Source organism: Onychomys torridus, chromosome 22, assembly GCF_903995425.1.
Source record: "Onychomys torridus chromosome 22, mOncTor1.1, whole genome shotgun sequence".
Classification (NCBI taxonomy): domain Eukaryota; kingdom Metazoa; phylum Chordata; class Mammalia; order Rodentia; family Cricetidae; genus Onychomys; species Onychomys torridus.
In genome coordinates this window covers 1,128,602-1,146,775 of record NC_050464.1, presented here as the reverse complement: position 1 = coordinate 1,146,775, position 18,174 = coordinate 1,128,602, and the positions used below count along the sequence as shown (strand labels likewise).

The 18,174-nt window shown below is 44.9% G+C and overlaps 1 protein-coding gene across 6 annotated transcripts in view; it reads left to right on the top strand.

The window, feature by feature from the left end:
- The window catches only part of Fry (FRY microtubule binding protein), a 392,261-nt gene that overhangs the window by 310,380 nt on the left and 63,707 nt on the right, over positions 1-18,174 (top strand). For all 6 annotated transcript variants that reach the window (XM_036171967.1, XM_036171966.1, XM_036171964.1 and 3 more), the window contains 9 exons: positions 534-616; positions 3,208-3,358; positions 4,106-4,209; positions 5,190-5,375; positions 6,554-6,752; positions 9,566-9,687; positions 12,342-12,529; positions 13,491-13,585; positions 16,257-16,864. In XM_036171967.1, the coding sequence (XP_036027860.1) occupies positions 534-616; positions 3,208-3,358; positions 4,106-4,209; positions 5,190-5,375; positions 6,554-6,752; positions 9,566-9,687; positions 12,342-12,529; positions 13,491-13,585; positions 16,257-16,864 (1,736 nt within the window). The remainder of the gene's footprint in view (positions 1-533; positions 617-3,207; positions 3,359-4,105; positions 4,210-5,189; positions 5,376-6,553; positions 6,753-9,565; positions 9,688-12,341; positions 12,530-13,490; positions 13,586-16,256; positions 16,865-18,174) is intronic.

Genomic DNA, 18,174 nt, shown 5'->3' with positions numbered 1-18,174 from the left:
CACACTCATCTTCATTCTGAAACAGGTGTTAGATTGTGCAGTTGGAGCACAACGTTATCCTAAAGTTTCATTATTCTCCCAAGGTTTGGGCTTTTACTCTACGCAAGAGGGGACCTCTGGCCCCCCCAACTGAAAAGGGAAATGTTTCAGATATAATGGCTTTAATAGTCCTTTCAGAAAAACATACCAACTCAGGTGGCGTTGGCCTACAATCCCAGCACTGGGGGGAGGGGCGGGCAGAAGAAAGTGCATTCTCTGTCAGTTCAAGGCCAACCTGGTCTACATGGGGAATTCCAGGCCAGCCAAGGTTACACAGTGAGGCCCCATCTAAAGAAAGAGGAGGAAGAAGAAGAAGAAAGTACCATGATTAGAACTAAGACCCCACACACACACACCAAAAAAAAAAAGAAAAAAAGAAAGAAAGAAAGAAAGAAAAAAAAAGGAAAAAGTTGACCACTAAATTGTAGAACCTGCTTTTGACAAGAGCACATTCACACATGTCGCCATTTCTTGGCTGTGTTTTGGTTTTGAAGGTTTAGCAATGTGATCCGAGCCCACACTCGCCTGGAGTCAAGATACAGCAACAGCTCTGGAGGGTCATATGATGAAGATAAAAGTGAGTACCCAAGGCTGCGGGGTTCCAGCTGCACAGGGTTAGATCTGAAAGGGTCTTTATTATTTATTAAAGGCCAAAGAGCCTACCCAGTCCTGTACTTCTGTATTCTTGGTGTTTTCCACGGTGATGTCAAGTTGGAGAAAGCCTAGTAAGAAATTAGCTCTTTGAAAAGATTTTTGGGGGGCTGGAGAGATGGCTCAGCAGTTAAGCGCACTGGTTGCTCTTCCAGAGGACCTGAGTTCAATTTCCCACACCCCCATGGTGACTCACAACCATCCGTAACAAGATCTGGTGCCCTCTTCTGGCCTGCAGGCAGACATACAGGCGGAACACTTTATAGGTAATAAATAAATAAATCTTTTTTTAAAAAAGAGGAAGGAAGGAAGGAAGGAAGGAAGGAAGGAAGGAAGGAAGGAAGGAAGGAAGGAAGGAAGGAAGGAAGGAAAGAAGAAAAGATTGTTGGGGCTGGAGAGATGGCTCAACAGTGAAGAGAATTGGCTACTCTTACAGAGGACCTGGGTTTGGTTCCCAGCACAGACATGGTAACTCACAATGACCTGCAACTCTAGCTTTAAGGGATCCAACCCCTTTTCTGGGCACCTTGAACACACACAAACTTAATAAAATAAATAAATAAATAAATAATTTGTTTGAAGAAATATTTTTTAAAGAAACACTGGAAGTGAATTTAAATTTTCAACCTTGTACATCTGCATCTAAATATAAATTGTCTAGGATTTGAAGAAATTCCAGAAACAAAGTACACTCCAGTGATACAAGTCTGTGCTGTAGAACTTTCTTAAAGAACTGTTATATTTCTAATTGTTTACACTATGGGTGTTATGCCAGCATGCATGCCTACACACCTCGTGTGTGCAGTACCCACAGAGGCCAGAAGAGAGTGTTAGCTCCCCTGGAACTGGAGTTATAGATTATTGTGAATGGCCGTGAGAATGCTGGGAATTGAACCTGGGTCCTCTGGAGAAATGGCAGTAGATTCAATTCCCAGCATCATATTAGCAGCTACTAATGGTCTGTAACTCCATTTTCAGGAGATCTGATGCCTTTTTTTGGCCTCTTTGAGCAACTGCATACATGTGATGCAAAGACATATGTTCAGGCAGGCACACACACACATAAATAAAAATAAACAGGGGCTGGAGAGATGTTTTAGTGGTTAAGAAGAGAGCCTAGAGCATTCCAGTCATGGGGAGCAGTAGAAAAGAAGTCCCGAGCCTGGAGCCAGTCTTGCCTAATCATGCACAGCAGAGCAAGGAAGTCGTCATGGCTGAGGCGAGTGAGCAGTGGGCAGTGAGAGGCAGTTAACCCCACGAGGAACAGGCATTTAACCCCATGAGGAACAAGACAGCCTTGTGAAGATTCTGGGGTCATCGTGTGGGTTGTGGGCTTCCTTCTGAGTGTGAAGGGAACCTCTGGAGTGTTGAGCAAGGACAGACACATGGCCAAAGTTTCCAAAGGATGGCTCTGGCTTCTCTGCGGAACACAGGGTGAGACTGGAAGCAAGACAACAATAAAGAGCCGTGGCGACAGAGGAGGGCAGACTAGACACAGACAAAGCTGGAGACGAGAGGCCAGATGCAGGGTGTGTGTTTGGAAGGCAAGTCTCTGAACGTGTTGACATGTCAGTGTCCTCGCATACAGTAGTAATGGCAGTAAATACCCAGAACTATACTCTTAAGATGCAAAGTACATCGGGCAGAGCCTGACATGGAACCTGCCTGTGTCGGCCCCCTGTGTTATTATTACTGTTGTCATGTGACTGTGAGTTGGTTGTGGGATGAAAGGATATGCAGGATGGCTCTCAGGCTCTTGCTCTGAGCTAACTAGAAATAAGAACCGCATTTTGGGGGCTCAGTGGTCAAGAGCACTGACTGCTCTTCCAGGGGACCCGGGTTCAATTCCCAGCACCCACATAGCAGCTCATAGCTGTCTGTAACTCCACGATCTGACACCCTCACACAGACATACATGCAGGCAAAACACTAGTACACATAAAATAAAAATAAATTATATAGGGGTTGGGGATTTAGCTCAGTGGTAGAGTGCTTGCCTAGGTTCGATCCTCAGCTCAAAAAAATTATATATATTTAAATGACTTCATTTCTGTGCAATGGGGAAGATTAAAGACATTTCTCATTCACAAGAATCATGATTGAACATTTTTATTTTATTTTATTGGTTTTTTGAGACAGGGTTTCTCCATGTAGTTTTGATGACTGTCCTGGATCTCACTCTGTAGACCAGACTGGCCTCAAACTCACAGAGATCTGTCTGGCTCTGCCTCCCAAGTGCTGGGATTAAAGGCGTGCACCACCACTGCCTGGCTGAACATTTTTAAATCTGTATTTTTCTTTGCTCCATAGTGAATAACTATAAATCATCAAGTAATAATTAATCAAATAATTACATAATCAACTAGTTCTAACTCATTTGATGGTGTGAGTCACTCTTAGTAAGTTGTTGTTTTGACAAGCATACATCTTCAAGATGCTTTCTAAGAACATCAACTATGGTACACACAAGGCATTTTTCCCCAGAAAATAAAGCACCATGTCTTTCTTATCCTCCAGATGATCCAATCTCTCCCTACACAAGCTGGTTGTTAACTATTACGGAGGCCAAGCAGCCACAACCTTTACCCATGCCATGCACTGGGGGATGCTGGGCCCCCTTGGTCGACTACCTCCCAGAGACCATCACTCCACGCGGGCCACTGCACAGGTGAGCAGCATGCGTAGGCAGAGGGAAATGAGCACTTTGCTTTTACTGGATTTCTCTACCAGGGAGTTGAGGGACTTTGTCCTGGTCTCACTAAAGGAGGTCCCTTTTTAAATCAGTGGGACCTCCCTGACTTTACAACCAGCTCCTAGAATATCAGCAGAGTTTAGTAAAATATCAGCCTGTGACCCCTTGAGCTTTTCCTTGCTATACACTTGGAACTAATTCAGTGATGCTTGTTAGACTGCACACAACGTGAAGAGATGGACTCCTCTTCAATGTTTCCTTTTTCTTCAGCTCTTGGTGCTAGAAGACTTACCATTCTGTAATAAGCTAACAGATGTTTCTTGCAGTGAGGCTCTGTGCTGTCTTGGGGGGTTGGGGGGGGGCTGGAGAGCTGGCTCAGCAGTTAAGAGCATTGGCTGCTCTTGCAGAGGACCTGGGTTCCATTCCCAGCACCCACATAGCAGCTCACAACCATCTGTAACTCCAGTTCCGGGGGAACCCAGTGCCCTCTTCTGGCCTCCACAGGTACTGCATGTGTATGGTACACAAATTAGGCACTCACAGTAAAATTAAATAATCACACACAGTAAAATTAAATAATCTCTTTAAAATTCCTTCTCTCTTGAATAAGGACCTTTACATAGTTTTTCGGTGAATCTTAATTGCATTTAATTGTGACTTGAATTGCTGATGTATTTTCAGCCTCTATAAAAATTGCATTCATTTCTCCATTTTGTTGGTCAGGTGCAATATTGCTGTGATATTTATGACTGAGATGGTGGTGGATCACAGTGTGAGAGAAGACTGGGCTCTTCATCTTCCATTGTTACTTCATGCTGTCTTCTTAGGTAAGACTGGCTCTAAGGGGAACGCTAACCTACAGGATGAAGAACACGTAGACATGTCCTTCATGGCACATAGGTTAGCTTCAGTTCTGAAATCAGTCCTTCCTTTTCTCATTATACCTTTCTTTCTTTTTTCTTTTTTCTTTTTTTTTTTTTTTTTGGTTTTTCTCTCTGTGTAGCTTTGCGCCTTTCCTGGAACTAGCTTTGTAGACCAGGCTAGCCTCAAACTCACAGAGATCTGCCCGCCTCTGCCTCCCGAGTGCTGGGATTAAAGGCGTGTGCCACCAATGCCCGGCTCATTATACCTTTCTACTCTGTAATATGTCTTGTTCCGGGTGATCAGTCATAGTGTAACACGGACATGTCTGTAATCTAAATATATTCATGATGCGTCTGTAAAGATACCCCAAATAGTCTGGGCTTACGGGGGTGGGGGCTCAGCTGAGGGGGCAAAGGGAAAGCCATGGCGTTGATCGTAGCAAGGAGAGACATAACAGAGACTAAGCACCTTGTCCAAGTGACAGGCAGAAAGTGGAAGAGGAACCATCTAGAACACGAGTTAAGTTGGAAAGAGAGAAATAAAATGTAGATCCTTTAGGCCTGGTGTGATGGCACATATCTGTGATCCCAGCACTCAGGGGCTGATGGCAGATTTCAAACTCAAAGCCAACTTGCACTTCCAAGCAAGACAGAGCTCACAAACACAGATCCAGGGAAGAGGATACATCAAGAAGAAAGAATATGAACCACATTAAATACTACAGAGGTCTAGAAAAGGCCTCCTGTCAACACTGTATGCCAGCCTCTCAGCCACAAAGCTTCTTATTTTCCCTAGGCCCAACTTCTTTATGTCGGTAGCCCAAAGACCACTAACTCTTCTCCCACTATGCATCCCTGCCGGCATCCTGGAGTCTTCCATCTCCCCGGGATCTCAAGGAGCTTTAACGTCTGTTTATATTAAGAGATTGGGCCCTCTGTTGCAGGTCTGGACCATTACCGGCCTGAAGTCTTCGAGCACAGCAAAAAGCTGCTCCTTCACCTCCTCATCGCCCTGTCTTGCAACAGCAACTTTCATACCATTGCCTCTGTGCTCCTGCAGACCCGAGAGATGGGGGAAGCCAAGACACTAACCATGCAGCCAGCTTACCAGCCAGAATATCTCTACACCGGTAAGAGGTGGATGTGACGGCGTCACCAGTGGGAGATGACAGGCCGGGGGAGGCATGGAGCCCACACTCACTCCTCTTGTGCTATAGTGTGTGACTTCTGCGTAAGAAAATAACACCGTTTCATGTGAACATGCCTCTAAAAAGCCTTCTCACGGTTGAGTAGTTAAAGTGCATTTTTTGTAATTCTTTTGACTGCTGCCCCCAGTGAGTATGTTCCTATTGATGTACTGCATTAAAATGCTCATTGGTCAAGAGCACTGGCCTAGAACACTGAAGGATGAGGATGTGGGACAAGGTGACTGTGCCCCGTGCCTGAGCAGGACATGGCGAGTGTGCTGGGTGGCTCTCTCGTGCCTCCCTGTTCCCATGAAGGGGTTTTCAGTTTACTGCATGACCGTCTGTGTTTTGTTGGAATCTGATGGAACACAAATTTCAAAAGCAGAGGAAAGGGAGATGGTTACATGTATACCTTTTCAAACTACAGGATAACTAGAGATGATAGTGTTAAACAAATATGTAGTGAAAGAAAACATTATTTTCTTATATTATAGTTCTTTGAATATCATGCATCTAGCATATTAAAATATGCTAATACATGGTTAGAGCATAGATCAGTGATAAAACATATACTTAGCATGCATGAGGCCCTGGGTCTAATCCTAAGCACCAAATACATATATGTGTGTGCACATTATATATTTATATGTACATATGTGTACACACATATTAAATACACACTTAAATTAGTCAAGCTTATAGCCACAACTATTCAAAAACATTAAATATAATTTACCTATCAGCCATTGCATAACTGGTGGTTTTTAAAAGAGTCATTTTAAATATTTAAATTGTCCATTACTTTGGGACTAATCTGCTGCTGGTACAGTGGGTGATTGACCTTTCATAGTTGGGCTGTTTGCTGGCCTAGCTAATATATGCATAAAACATCCATGTACCTCCTTTCTCACAACATCTAGTCAAACCCCAGTGTGGAACACAGCATATCTCCTCCCTGTGGTCCCCGAAACACACTGGTGTGCACAGCAAAGAAAAGTGATGACTCATAAAGACACCAAATCAAGTGTCTTTAATGCCACACTTATGTGTGTTCGCCCCCAAACCTCGTTAAGCTTGCTGGCACCCTCGCCCACCCTTCCATTGCCTTCTCCTCCCACCAGGTGGCTTTGACTTCCTGAGAGAGGACCAGTCGTCCCCAGTGCCGGACTCCGGCCTGAGCTCCAGTTCCACATCCTCCAGCATCAGTCTAGGCAGTAGCAGCGGGAACCTCCCACAGATGACCCAGGAGGTGGAAGATGTGGACACAGCCGCTGAAACAGACGAGAAGGCCAACAAGCTCATTGAGTTTCTGACAACCAGGTAATGAGGGTGGGGAGTCAAGCCGCTGCTTTGTAAAAACACCAGCACTTTCAACCACACGGCTGGGAAATTAATTGTCTTGGTGTTTGGAAGAAGTCCTCTCTTCTGATTTATATTGACTGGAGTCGAGGGCAGATGCTGTGAGAGGGTCTCTCATACCTCATTGACCAGATGACGGATCGCCAAGGAGGTTTGGGTTGTAAGACGGCAGTGCCCCAGACAGCAGTGCCCCAGACGACGGCAGTACCCCAGACGACAGCAGTACCCCAGACGACAGCAGTAACCCCAGACGGCAGTGCCCCAGACGACGGCAGTACCCCAGACGACAGCAGTAACCCCAGACGGCAGTACCCCAGACGGCAGTACCCCAGACGACGGCAGTGCCCCAGACGGCAGTGCCCCAGACGGCAGTGCCCCAGACGACGGCAGTACCCCAGACGGCGGCAGTACCCCAGATGGCAGTACCCCAGACGGCAGTACCCCAGATGGCAGTACCCCAGACGGCAGTGCCCCAGACAGCAGTGCCCCAGACGACGGCAGTGCCCCGGACGGCAGTGCCCCAGATGACAATACCCCAGACGGCAGTACCCCAGACAACGGTAGTACCCCAGACGACGGTAGTACCCCAGATGGCAGTACCCCAGACAGTAGTACCCCAGACGGCAGTACCCCAGACAGTAGTACCCTGCCATGAGACTGACTTCCATCATCTTGAGAGCTGCCAGGTTCTGGAAATTCTGAACTTAGCCAAGAACCTCACTCTGAAGACCAAGGATATTCGCCACAGTCCACCCAGGCACCTTGGAGACCATTTGCTCATCTGCTCCAGAGTCAGAAGCCAAGAAGGATGGGAAACATAATGGGAAAGAATCCATTTAGAGGGCTGGAAAGATGGCTCAGAGGTTAAGAGTACCGACTGCTCTTCCAGAGGTCCTGAGTTCAATTCCCAGCAACCACATGGTGGCTCACAACCATCTGTAGTGAGATCTGGCGCCCTCTTCTGTATACATAATAAATAAATAAATCTTTGGGGTTGGGGATTTAGCTTAGTGGTAGAGCACTTGCCTAGCAAGCACAAGGCCCTAGGTTCGGTCCTCAGCTCCGGAAAATAATAAATAAGTAAATAAATAAATAAATAAATAAATAAGCACTAAAATTAAAAAAAGAATCCATTTAGTTGGATGTCAGAGTCAGGACACTACAAATGGTCCTGTTTTCTCAGGTCTCGAGGGCCAGTGTTATGTAAAAGCCTGTTTACTGATGATCTGGAGCCAGGCCATCCTTTCTCAGGGGCTTAAGTCATGCACACTCAGCTCACAGCTGTTAACAGTGACTGGTGGCCCCTGGAGTCTACAGTACCACATACTGGCAGTTACCTCCTCTAACTCCACCCCACTCTTTAAAAAGAAATTTTTTATAATTTTATTTATTTGAGTATTTTACCTGTGTATGAGTATAGGTGCACTATGTATGTATAGTGCCTGTGGAGACAAAAGAAAGTGTCGGAGCCCCAGAACTGGAACTACAGATGGTTGTGAGCCACCATGTTGGTACTGAGAATTGAATCCAGGTCTTCTGGAAGAGTAGCCAGTGCTCTAACCACTGAGCAATCTCTCCAGCCCCTCCAGCCCATCCTTACTGTTCAAATGCAAGTTTAGATAATAGAAGCCATTTTCTGTTGCTTCCGAGGTGTCTCACACCTTGATAATGTGACTCTGAACAACAACAAGAAACTTTCATCTTGCTGAACTCAACATTTTATGGCCCTTCCCAAACCAAACATAGTGTCTACAGTACGCCTGGCACCATTCTTTTGAAATAGAACATTTTACACTTATTTATTTCCCGGTTCGGGAGGGTGCCTGCCATAGTGTGCATGTGGAGGTCGGAGGACAGCCAGCCAGGATCAGTGTTCTCCTCCCACCATGTGGGGCCCAGTCGGATCACAGTCGGATCCTCAGGCTTGGCGGCACATGCCTTACCTGTTAAGCATCTTGCTAGCCTGAAATAGGAGATTTTAATTGTTGTAAGTAAATTTAAAATACTGGCAGTAGGGCTAGTGAGATGGCTCAGCAGGAAAAGCACTTGCCTGGAAAGTCTGGCAACATGAGTTCAATCCCTGGGACCCCAGAAAGGTGGAAAGAAAGAACAGCCTCTCCTCTGACCTCCATATGTGTACTGTGGCATGCTCACTCACATGCTCACATAACACTCATGCACAATATTAAAAAACATCAGCTGGCAGTAGTACATGCCTTTAATCCCAGCACTTGGGAGGCAGAGCCAAGCAGACCTCTGTGCGTTCGAGGTCATCCTGGTCCAGAGTGAGATCCAGGACAGGCTCCAAAGCTACACAGAGAAACCCTGGCTCAAAAAACAAACAAACAAAAAAGATAAAAACATCAAAAGCAAATCCTTACAAATCAGGGTTATTTTTGAGTATTTGCAAAAGTTTCAATACACTTCCTCTAGTTAATTAGTAAAGTTTAAAATATATATCTATGGGGCTAGAGAGATGGCTCAACAGTTAAAAGCACCAGCTGCTCTTCCAAAAGATACAAGTTTAATTCCCATTACCAATATCAGGTGGCTCACAACTATCTGTAACTCCATATCCAGAGGATCTGACACCCTCTTCTGGCTTCTGTGAGCACTGCACTTGTGACATACATGCAGATACACACATACCTAAACATAATTAAAAATAATAAAATATTTTAAAGATAATTTTATCTTTGAAGTTAGAATCTCCTAGTGTGTCTTTTAACACAAAATGACAGTCATGTGTTTAACATTGGTTTGTTTGATTTTAGGGCATTCGGTCCACTTTGGTGCCACGAAGACATCACACCCAAAAACCAGAACTCGAAGAGTGCGGAGCAGCTTTCTAACTTCCTACGTCATGTTGTGTCTGTATTTAAAGACTCCAAATCAGGTACTTACTTTATCCTGTTTCCCCAGATCCCTCTCAGAGCAGTCAGTCTTCTCTCATGGTGCTCACGAGTATGATGTACCACACATCACACATTTCCAAACTGTAGCTCAGAGCAGTAAGATTTATTCCTTTTTGTCCATGTTCATGTGACATCCAGATATGTCAAAAGGCCTCCAGGACCATAAAAAATTAAAAATTACTATTTTCATTGGGTCTTCTATTCTTATCTGTCTCCCTGGAAAGAGGAACCACAGTCTTAATGACCCCAAGTAATCGTGTGCTTTATACTGTATTTTCTTTCTCACCTGGTCAGATGGTTTTCTCCTGCCTGAGATTTTGCTTTCCAGACAAGGGTCAGGTAAAGTTCATTGCCTTCCCTGATGTGTCTGCACTTCGGGATCTGTATACTGATAGAACAGAGTCTTCCGTACCAGGTCTTGGGTGTCTTTAGAACTAGTTAGATGCAGCCCTATCTTCTACTTTAAAAATGTATTTATAATAAAACCTCTTTTTAAAAAGAAGTAAGCCATTTGTTTTTGCCCAATCACTGGGCATGCTTTAGTGATACATTTCACCATTAGGATAAGAATTTGTACCGTATCAAGCTGATGAAAGAATATGCTGGCTGTACTTTCAGGAGGGGAGGCTAAAATCTTTTTAGATTATGGATTAGCCTATAGAAAATGTCTGCCATAAATCAAACAGTGAAGGGGAAGATGAATAGGAATCTCACTTACACAAATTAAGTAAAACACAGCTCTCTGACAGGTCTCTTCTGTATCCCAGAATCTAATCAATATTTATATGTATAATTCAGCTCTCATTTGGCTTAAAGGGGCTTATTGGGAAATGTTATCATTTTAAATATTTTCTACAGAGAAAATATTTTCCAGTCTCAAGTAACTCTGGATTTTGGAATTATAACCTGTTTTATGTAAAAAAAAAAAAAAAAAATTAAGTGGAAAATGCTGAAGGACCACAGAACTTGGTGTTGTATTTACATATCTACATCTGTATAAAATAATGATTATAAATGTTTGTTTAAAAAGGTGAAGTGCAAATGTGAATTTAACAAGAAGTTGTAGATTTTCAACACTGCATACAAACTCCTTTGTTACAAATAAATATTTATGCTTCTAAAATAAAAAGAAGTAAGCCAAGCTTGGTAGCTTACCCTATAATCCTGGCAATCTGAGGCAGAAGGACTGTTTCAAGTTCAAGGTCAGCCTACTACATAGTGAGTTCCAGGCCAATCTGAGCTACAGTGTGAGACCCTTTCTCAACAGAAGGAAGGAAGGGAGGGCAGGAGGGAGGGAGGGGGCAAGAGGGAGGGCAGGAGGGAGGAAGGGGGGCAGGAGGGAGGGAAAGTATTCTATAAAAAGAAGTCCAGGGGCTAAAGAAATAGCCCAGTCAATATGCTTGCTGTAAACACATGAAGACCTGAGTTTGGATGCCCAGCAGGCACGCACCTGCAATCCCAGCTCACTGGCCGACCAGTATAGCTGAAGTGCACAGACTCCAGGTTCCATGAGGGACTCCAAAAGTAAAGAGAGAGAGAGCTGTTGAGGAAAAGACCTGGCATCACCACATCACCTCCACATGTGTTTGTGTGTACCTGTACACACGTACACATCAGCATACACCCAAAAATGAAAATAAAGAAAAGGAAAAGTTAAAGGAGAAGGAGAGTGTTAAATAATACATTCGTGCACATGGGTTGTTTGCCAGACACTGTGTTGTTTAATTCTTGTAACATCACTGTGAGATACAGCCTGCTACTCACAAGTCAAAGAGAAGGACTTGGGCTCGTGTGGAGTCACAAACCCTCTGATTTAAAACCAGGACCATCCTGCCTCAAGGCCTCAGCTCTTCCTGCAAGTCCCATGATTCATACTAAGTTTTTTGTTTGTTTGTTTGTTTGTTTTGTTTTGTTTTTTCGAAACAGGGTTTCTCTGTGTAGCCTTGCGCCTTTCCTGGAACTCACTCTGTAGACCAGGCTGGCCTCGAACTCACAGAGATCTGTCTGGCTCTGCCTCCCGAGTGCTGGGATTAAAGGCGTGTGCCACCACCGCCCGGCTCTAAGTTTGTTTTAGGCTTTGAAATGACTTAAAGTTCTATTGTTCACTTGTCTGTTTGTTTATATATTGCTTTCCTTTATTTTTAAATTTTATGTGTCTACCTGTGTTGCCTGGACATTTTATGTGCACCAGGTGCATGCAATGCCTGTGGAGGCCAGAAGAGGGCATCATATCCCCAGAGCTGGAGTTACAGGTGGTTGTGAGCCACCATGTGGGTGCTAGGAACTGAACCCAGGTCCTCTGGAAAGAGCAGCAAGTGCTCTTAACCAATGAACCATCCCTCCAGGCCCTTATGTTTATTTTTAAGTTTCACAGTGCCCAAGGCCTTGCACATGTTAGGCAAACCCTCTGTTCCTAAGCTAGATACACACCCTGTTTGTTTGTTTCTGAGGCAGGGTCACTTGGTCCATGTCACTGTTCCCAGATGAAAATGGTTGATTTTTAAGTAAGATCACCACTGGGTGTGTGTGTGGAATGGGTGGTGGATGCTGTTAGCTGGTTCTAGCCCTCCTCATGACTTGAGCGCACCAGCGTGAAGCACCCAGGCTGACCTGCCCACTGTTCTTCTGGCTGTAGGCTTCCATCTGGAGCAGCATTTGAGTGAGGTCGCCCTGCAGACAGCCCTCGCGAGCTCATCCAGGCACTATGCAGGCCGATCCTTCCAGATCTTCCGGGCCCTCAAACAACCCCTGTCAGCGCATGCGTTGTCTGACCTCCTGTCGAGATTGGTGGAGGTGATCGGAGAGCATGGTGATGAGATTCAGGTATGGGAGGGAGTGACCGCATAAGTACCCCTCCAGGGCATAATACTCTGCTGGCTTCCATAGAAGCTTTAACCCTCAGAACCCTCACTAAAATAGATTTTAGAAGTTAGCCCTTGTTATTTCCAAGTCACTCCAGGGGATTGTTCTGCAGACTCCACAGATAGGACCACATTTGGTGATGTGAACATACGAAAATCTCTCGATGGCTCCTCCTGTCTGTCTGTTTGGTGGTTTTACATGGTGGTTTTACGGTGGGTTAGTTTGTATTGTTTGGGGTTCTTTTGTGTTATTTTAGGTCTTTCTGCCCTCTGCTGAGGATTGACTTATACTCAGTATGTCCAGCGGGCCAAGCTTCGCCCTTCCCTGTGTGGATGACTCCAGGGCTGTAAGGAGATCAGGAAACAGGATGGAGAGAGACTCACTGCTGGAGAGACCCCATAAGTAGAGCTCAGAGCTTTGGGGGCACTGAGTGGCTGTGAGACTAAGGCCAAGCCCCTTCCCCTGGAAAACACACTCTGTCTCTCTCCCTTCCATCCAGCAGAAGTTCTAGTAAAATTTCACAGAGGCAGAGCTCTCCCTATACTTCACGTTGCCCATGGCTTCCACACATTGTCACCCCTACATTTCAGTGGCCTGCCCTTCTGCTCAACAGGGGACTACTCACCACCCCACCCCACCCTCGCCCAACCGGCCCTTCCTCCCCTGTTGTATTTTAACCCTCCTGAGGCTGTCAGACTTGGGGAAATAAATCCTTATGGCTCTCTGCTAGCCCCTATGCTGTGTGGTTTCCCAAGCGAGCCTTATAATCAGATCTTAGACTTTGTAAATGAATACCGTCATGATTCAGAAGTCATGATTGTCTAGAGTTCAGAAGTCCCGTTGGGGTTGGAAGAGAGTTTGTGTGAGGTGAGCTCATCCTCAGGAGGTTAGCAGCTCCAAGTGCGCTCTGTGTACTTTACAGGGGTATGTGATGGAAGCGCTCCTGACCTTGGAAGCCGCCGTTGACAACTTGTCTGACTGCCTGAAGAACAGTGACCTCTTCACAGTGTTATCTCGGTGAGAATCTGGGTGCTGAATGGAGGCCAGAGTACAAAGACTAGATATAGGCTTTGAAATCCACTTAGGACCTAAAGGGTATATTTGGTATCTTCTTTTATTAGGAATATTTTTTTTATTTATGTGTATAAATGTGCACCACCTGAGTGCCTGGGAGTTACAGGTGGTTATGAGCCACCATGTAGGTACTGGGAACCAAACCCCAATCTCTGCAAGGGCAATAAGTATTCTTAACCACTGAGCCATCTTCCCAGCCCTGTATTATTTCCTTAAATTTAAAAAGGGACAGGGGCTGTTGCAACATACGTATGTTTTCATGATATATTTTTTTTAAAACTTGGTCCCAGCACCCCCGTGGGAGTGCTCATAATCACCTGTAACTCCAGTTCTAGGAGGTCATAACACACAGTTCTAGCCTCTGTAGGCACCAAGAATGCATACAGTACAATACATACATGCAAGCAAAACTCTCATACATATAAAACAAAAATAATAATTTTTAAGAGAAGACACTGTGGGCTAGTCTGGAATTCACTCTGTAGAGCAGGCTGACTCATTCACAGAGATCTGCCTGCCTCTGCCTCCTGAGTGCAGGAGTTAAAGGCATATGTCTCTAAGCGTGATTATTTTTTAAGTGTGTGTGTGTGTGTGTGTGTGTGTGTGTGTGTGTGTGTGTGTGTAGGCCAAAAGAGAATATCAGATCTCCTAGAAATAGAGTTAAGAACAGTTCTGAGCTGTCCAAAATGGGAGCTAGGAACCAAACTCAGATGTGTTCTGTAAGAGCAATAATACATGCTCTTAACTGCTGAGCCATCTTTTTTTTTATAAAAAATATTTATTTATTTATTATGTGTACAGTGTTCTGCCTGCATGTGTCCTTGCAGGCCAGAAGAGGGTACCAGATCTTATTACAGATGATTGTGATCCACCATGTGGTTGCTGGGAATTGAACTCAGGACCTCTGGAAGAGCAGTCAGTGCTCTTAACCTCTGAGCCATCTCTCCAGCCTCTGAGCCATCTTTTTAGCACATTAAATCCTCAACCTTTTTTTTTTTTTTTTTTGTGGAGCTGAGGATCAAACCCAGGGTCTTGCGCTTGCTAGGCAAGTGCTCTACCATTGAGCTAAATCCCCAACCCAAACATTTTTAAATAATACATAATAATGGTCTATTTATTACATTGGAAAGCAGAAACTAAGTGAATATGTATAGTTCATCCAAACTACACCTATAAAAGCAGCTAGAATGGAAGCCAGCTTAAGTAAGTAAATACTTTAATAGTCTTTAAAGGATGGCTGTACTCTTGTTTACTAACTCATTTCAAATTATTTGTTAAACTTGTTCTTGAGACCAAGTCGGTAAATTTACCTTTCATCCTCTTGAATCTTACTTTATTTAAGATTAATTTTATTATTTTAATTATGTGTGTGGTGGGGGTATGTGCTTCTGAGTATTGATCCTGGAAGAGGCTAGAGAAGTTGGATCCCCTGGTACTGGAGTTACAGGTGAGCTGCCATCTGGATGCTAGGGATCAAATTCAGGTCCGCTGCAAAGGCAGCCAGTCAGTTCCCTTAACCACTGAGCCATCTGTCCAGCCCCATAGACGTTATTTTATTTATTTCTCTGTGTAGCTCTGGCTGTCCTGGAACTCTCTCCATAGACCAGGCTGGCCTCGAACTCACAGAGATCCACCTGCCTCTGCCTCCCGAGTGCTGGGATTAAAGGCATATGCCACCACCACCTGGCTAATATTTTATTGTTTTTAACTTGAACATTTTTTTATACCTTTGATATGATCACTAACACTGCAATCATCAGTCGTATGAACCCATATCTCTCAATCTGTAAAAGTGTAATAGATAAAGCTAAGTATGGAGGCTCATACCTGTAATCCTAGTACTGAGGCTGAGGACGCAGGAGAATTACAAGTTTGAGCCCAGCCAGGATGTATAGCCAGAGTCTATGAGAGGAGGGAGGGAGGGAGGGAGGGAGGGAGGGAGGGAGGGAGGGAGGGAGGGAAGGAGGAAGGAAGGAAGGAAGGCTGGCTGGCAAAGAATCTGACCCTGAATAGAGTTAAAAGACAGTTCCCTCAAAGTTCAAGGCCAGCCTGGTCAACGTAGTGAGTTCTGAGTCAGCCAGGGCTGCAGAGTGAGACCCTGTCTCAGTAGGGGAAACAGCAAAACAATCAAATTTTATAAGTGCAAAAACATTTTCTTTGCCCGTGCACTTACCTTTTTCCTTCTTGATAACTTTCTGTTCTAAGTTAAAAGAAGATAGACTTTGTACTTGTTGGTATATTTTATTTTATAGTTATTCCCATCCAAATTCAAATAGAATACAAATGAAAAGTCACTGAATTGCTGGGGTTTTAGACTTTCAGTAAATGAAAGTTAGTATTGGTTTTTGGGTTTTGGAGGTTGTTCTTGCTAAGGTTTATTTCTCATAGCTTTGAGTTCAGAATAAAAGACATGTAAGTAGAAAGTCCCCCATCCAAGTACTAACCAGGTCTGGCCCTGCTTGGCTACCGAGGCACGTTTGGGGTGCTATGGTCATAGACTAAGTTGTGTTTTCTGAGGAGTGGTCCTCCTTGGCTGTTTCTCAGAAGACAGAAGCACCAGCTCTTTGGTGGCGCATGCTGGCTCTCTGCTGACTTCACCTCTGTTTATACCCAGTTCTTCGTCACCAGATCTGAACTCCAGCAGCAAACTGACCGCGAGCAGGAAGAGCACTGGTCAGCTGAACGTCAACCCCGGGGCTCCCAGCGGCAATACCACAACTGCAGAGCGGAGCCGGCACCAAAGGAGCTTCTCGGTGCCCAAGAAGTTTGGTGTGGTTGACCGATCCTCCGACCCGCCTCGAAGTGCCACGCTGGACAGAATCCAAGCTTGTACCCAACAAGGCCTTTCCTCAAAAACCAGAAGCAATTCCTCCCTAAAGGACAGTCTCACAGACCCGTCGCATGTAAACCACCCCACCAACCTGCTGGCCACCATCTTCTGGGTCACGGTGGCCCTCATGGAGTCGGACTTTGAGTTTGAATACCTCATGGCCTTAAGGCTCTTGAACCGACTCTTGGCCCATATGCCGCTGGATAAAGTAGAGAACCGGGAAAAGCTGGAGAAACTCCAAGGGCAGCTCCAGTGGGCCGACTTCTCGGGGTTACAGCAGCTGCTCCTGAAGGGCTTCACCTCTCTCACCACCACAGACCTGACCCTGCAGCTTTTCAGCTTGCTGACGCCAGTGTCCAAAGTGCCCATGGTGGACTCATCCCAAGCCATCGGTAAGGCCAGCATCGCGCATCCTTGTAGCCCTGATGGTGACTGCATTCAGCCTTAGAGAAATAAGATTATACTATACGTCTGTATCTATAGTATTAGACACTGGCAATCGAATAAAAGAGGAGGAAATTTATATAGGTGTGTGTGTGTGTGTGTGTGTGTGTGTGTGTGTGTATGGATATGAATGATTTCTAGGTCAAATTGCAACTTAGTTCCTTGCTCTTGTACATTTCTTTCCTAATTCCCAAATCTTTTGGGATTAGTTTGGTTTGGTTTGGGTTTCAGGTGGGTGTGGGCGGGACACTGCTTTTCTTTGTTTCTTGAAAAATGTAGCCAGGCAGTGGTGGCGCACGCCTTTAGTCCCAGCACTCGGGAGGCAGAGGCAGGCAGATCTCTGTGAGTTCGAGGCCAGCCTGGGCTACAGAACGAGATCCAAGACAGGCACCAAAGCTACACAGAGAAACCCTGTCTCGGAAAAACAAAAACAAAAACAAAAACAAAAATGAAGAAGGAAGGAAGAGAGAGAAAGAAAGGAAAAAGAAAAATGCATTGGTTCCCTATTGTTCTGAATTAAGCAAAATCAATACACTAGCTTTTTAATATCATGATAAGTAACTAAGAATTCATTTCATTAACTAGATTTTAACTTAGCCATACTGAACAATTCTTATTACCTTGAAGAATCTTTCCAGTTGTATGACTAAGGCTTAAATATGTTTGTTTTGGTTTTTTTGAGACAAGTTCCCACTAGGTAGCATAGGCTAATCTGGAACTCTATATAGAACAGACTAGGCCTCAGAGATCTGCCTACGTCTGTCTCCTGAATGCTGGGATTATAGGTGTATTCCACCATGGCCAGCTTTAAAATACGTTGGGTTTTTTGTTTTGTCTTGTTTTGTTTTTTGAGACAGGGTCTCTTTGGAGCCCAGGCTGTCCTAGAATTCACTCTATAGACCAGGCTGGCCTCGAACTCACAGAGATCTGTCTGCCTCTGCCTCCCGAGTGCTGGGATTAAAGGCATGTGCCACCAATTGCCCGACCATTTTCTATTGATTTAAATATTAAGGCAACTCCATGTAGTTAAAAGGGAGGTTTATTTTATGGGGTAACTTACCAGTGAAGGGATAGGTAACAGGGTCTGGGAAAGGTGTGACACAGTCCAGCGGTGTTCTCTGGAGAACTCTGCTCAGTCTACCTCCGGCAACCAGGGTCCAGGAACCAAGAGAGCTGCTCATCCAGATCTCAGGTCTTCAGGCTCCACCTCTCTCGGCTCCACCTTGTAGGCGTGACAGTTACCGAAGTCTCAAAGGGG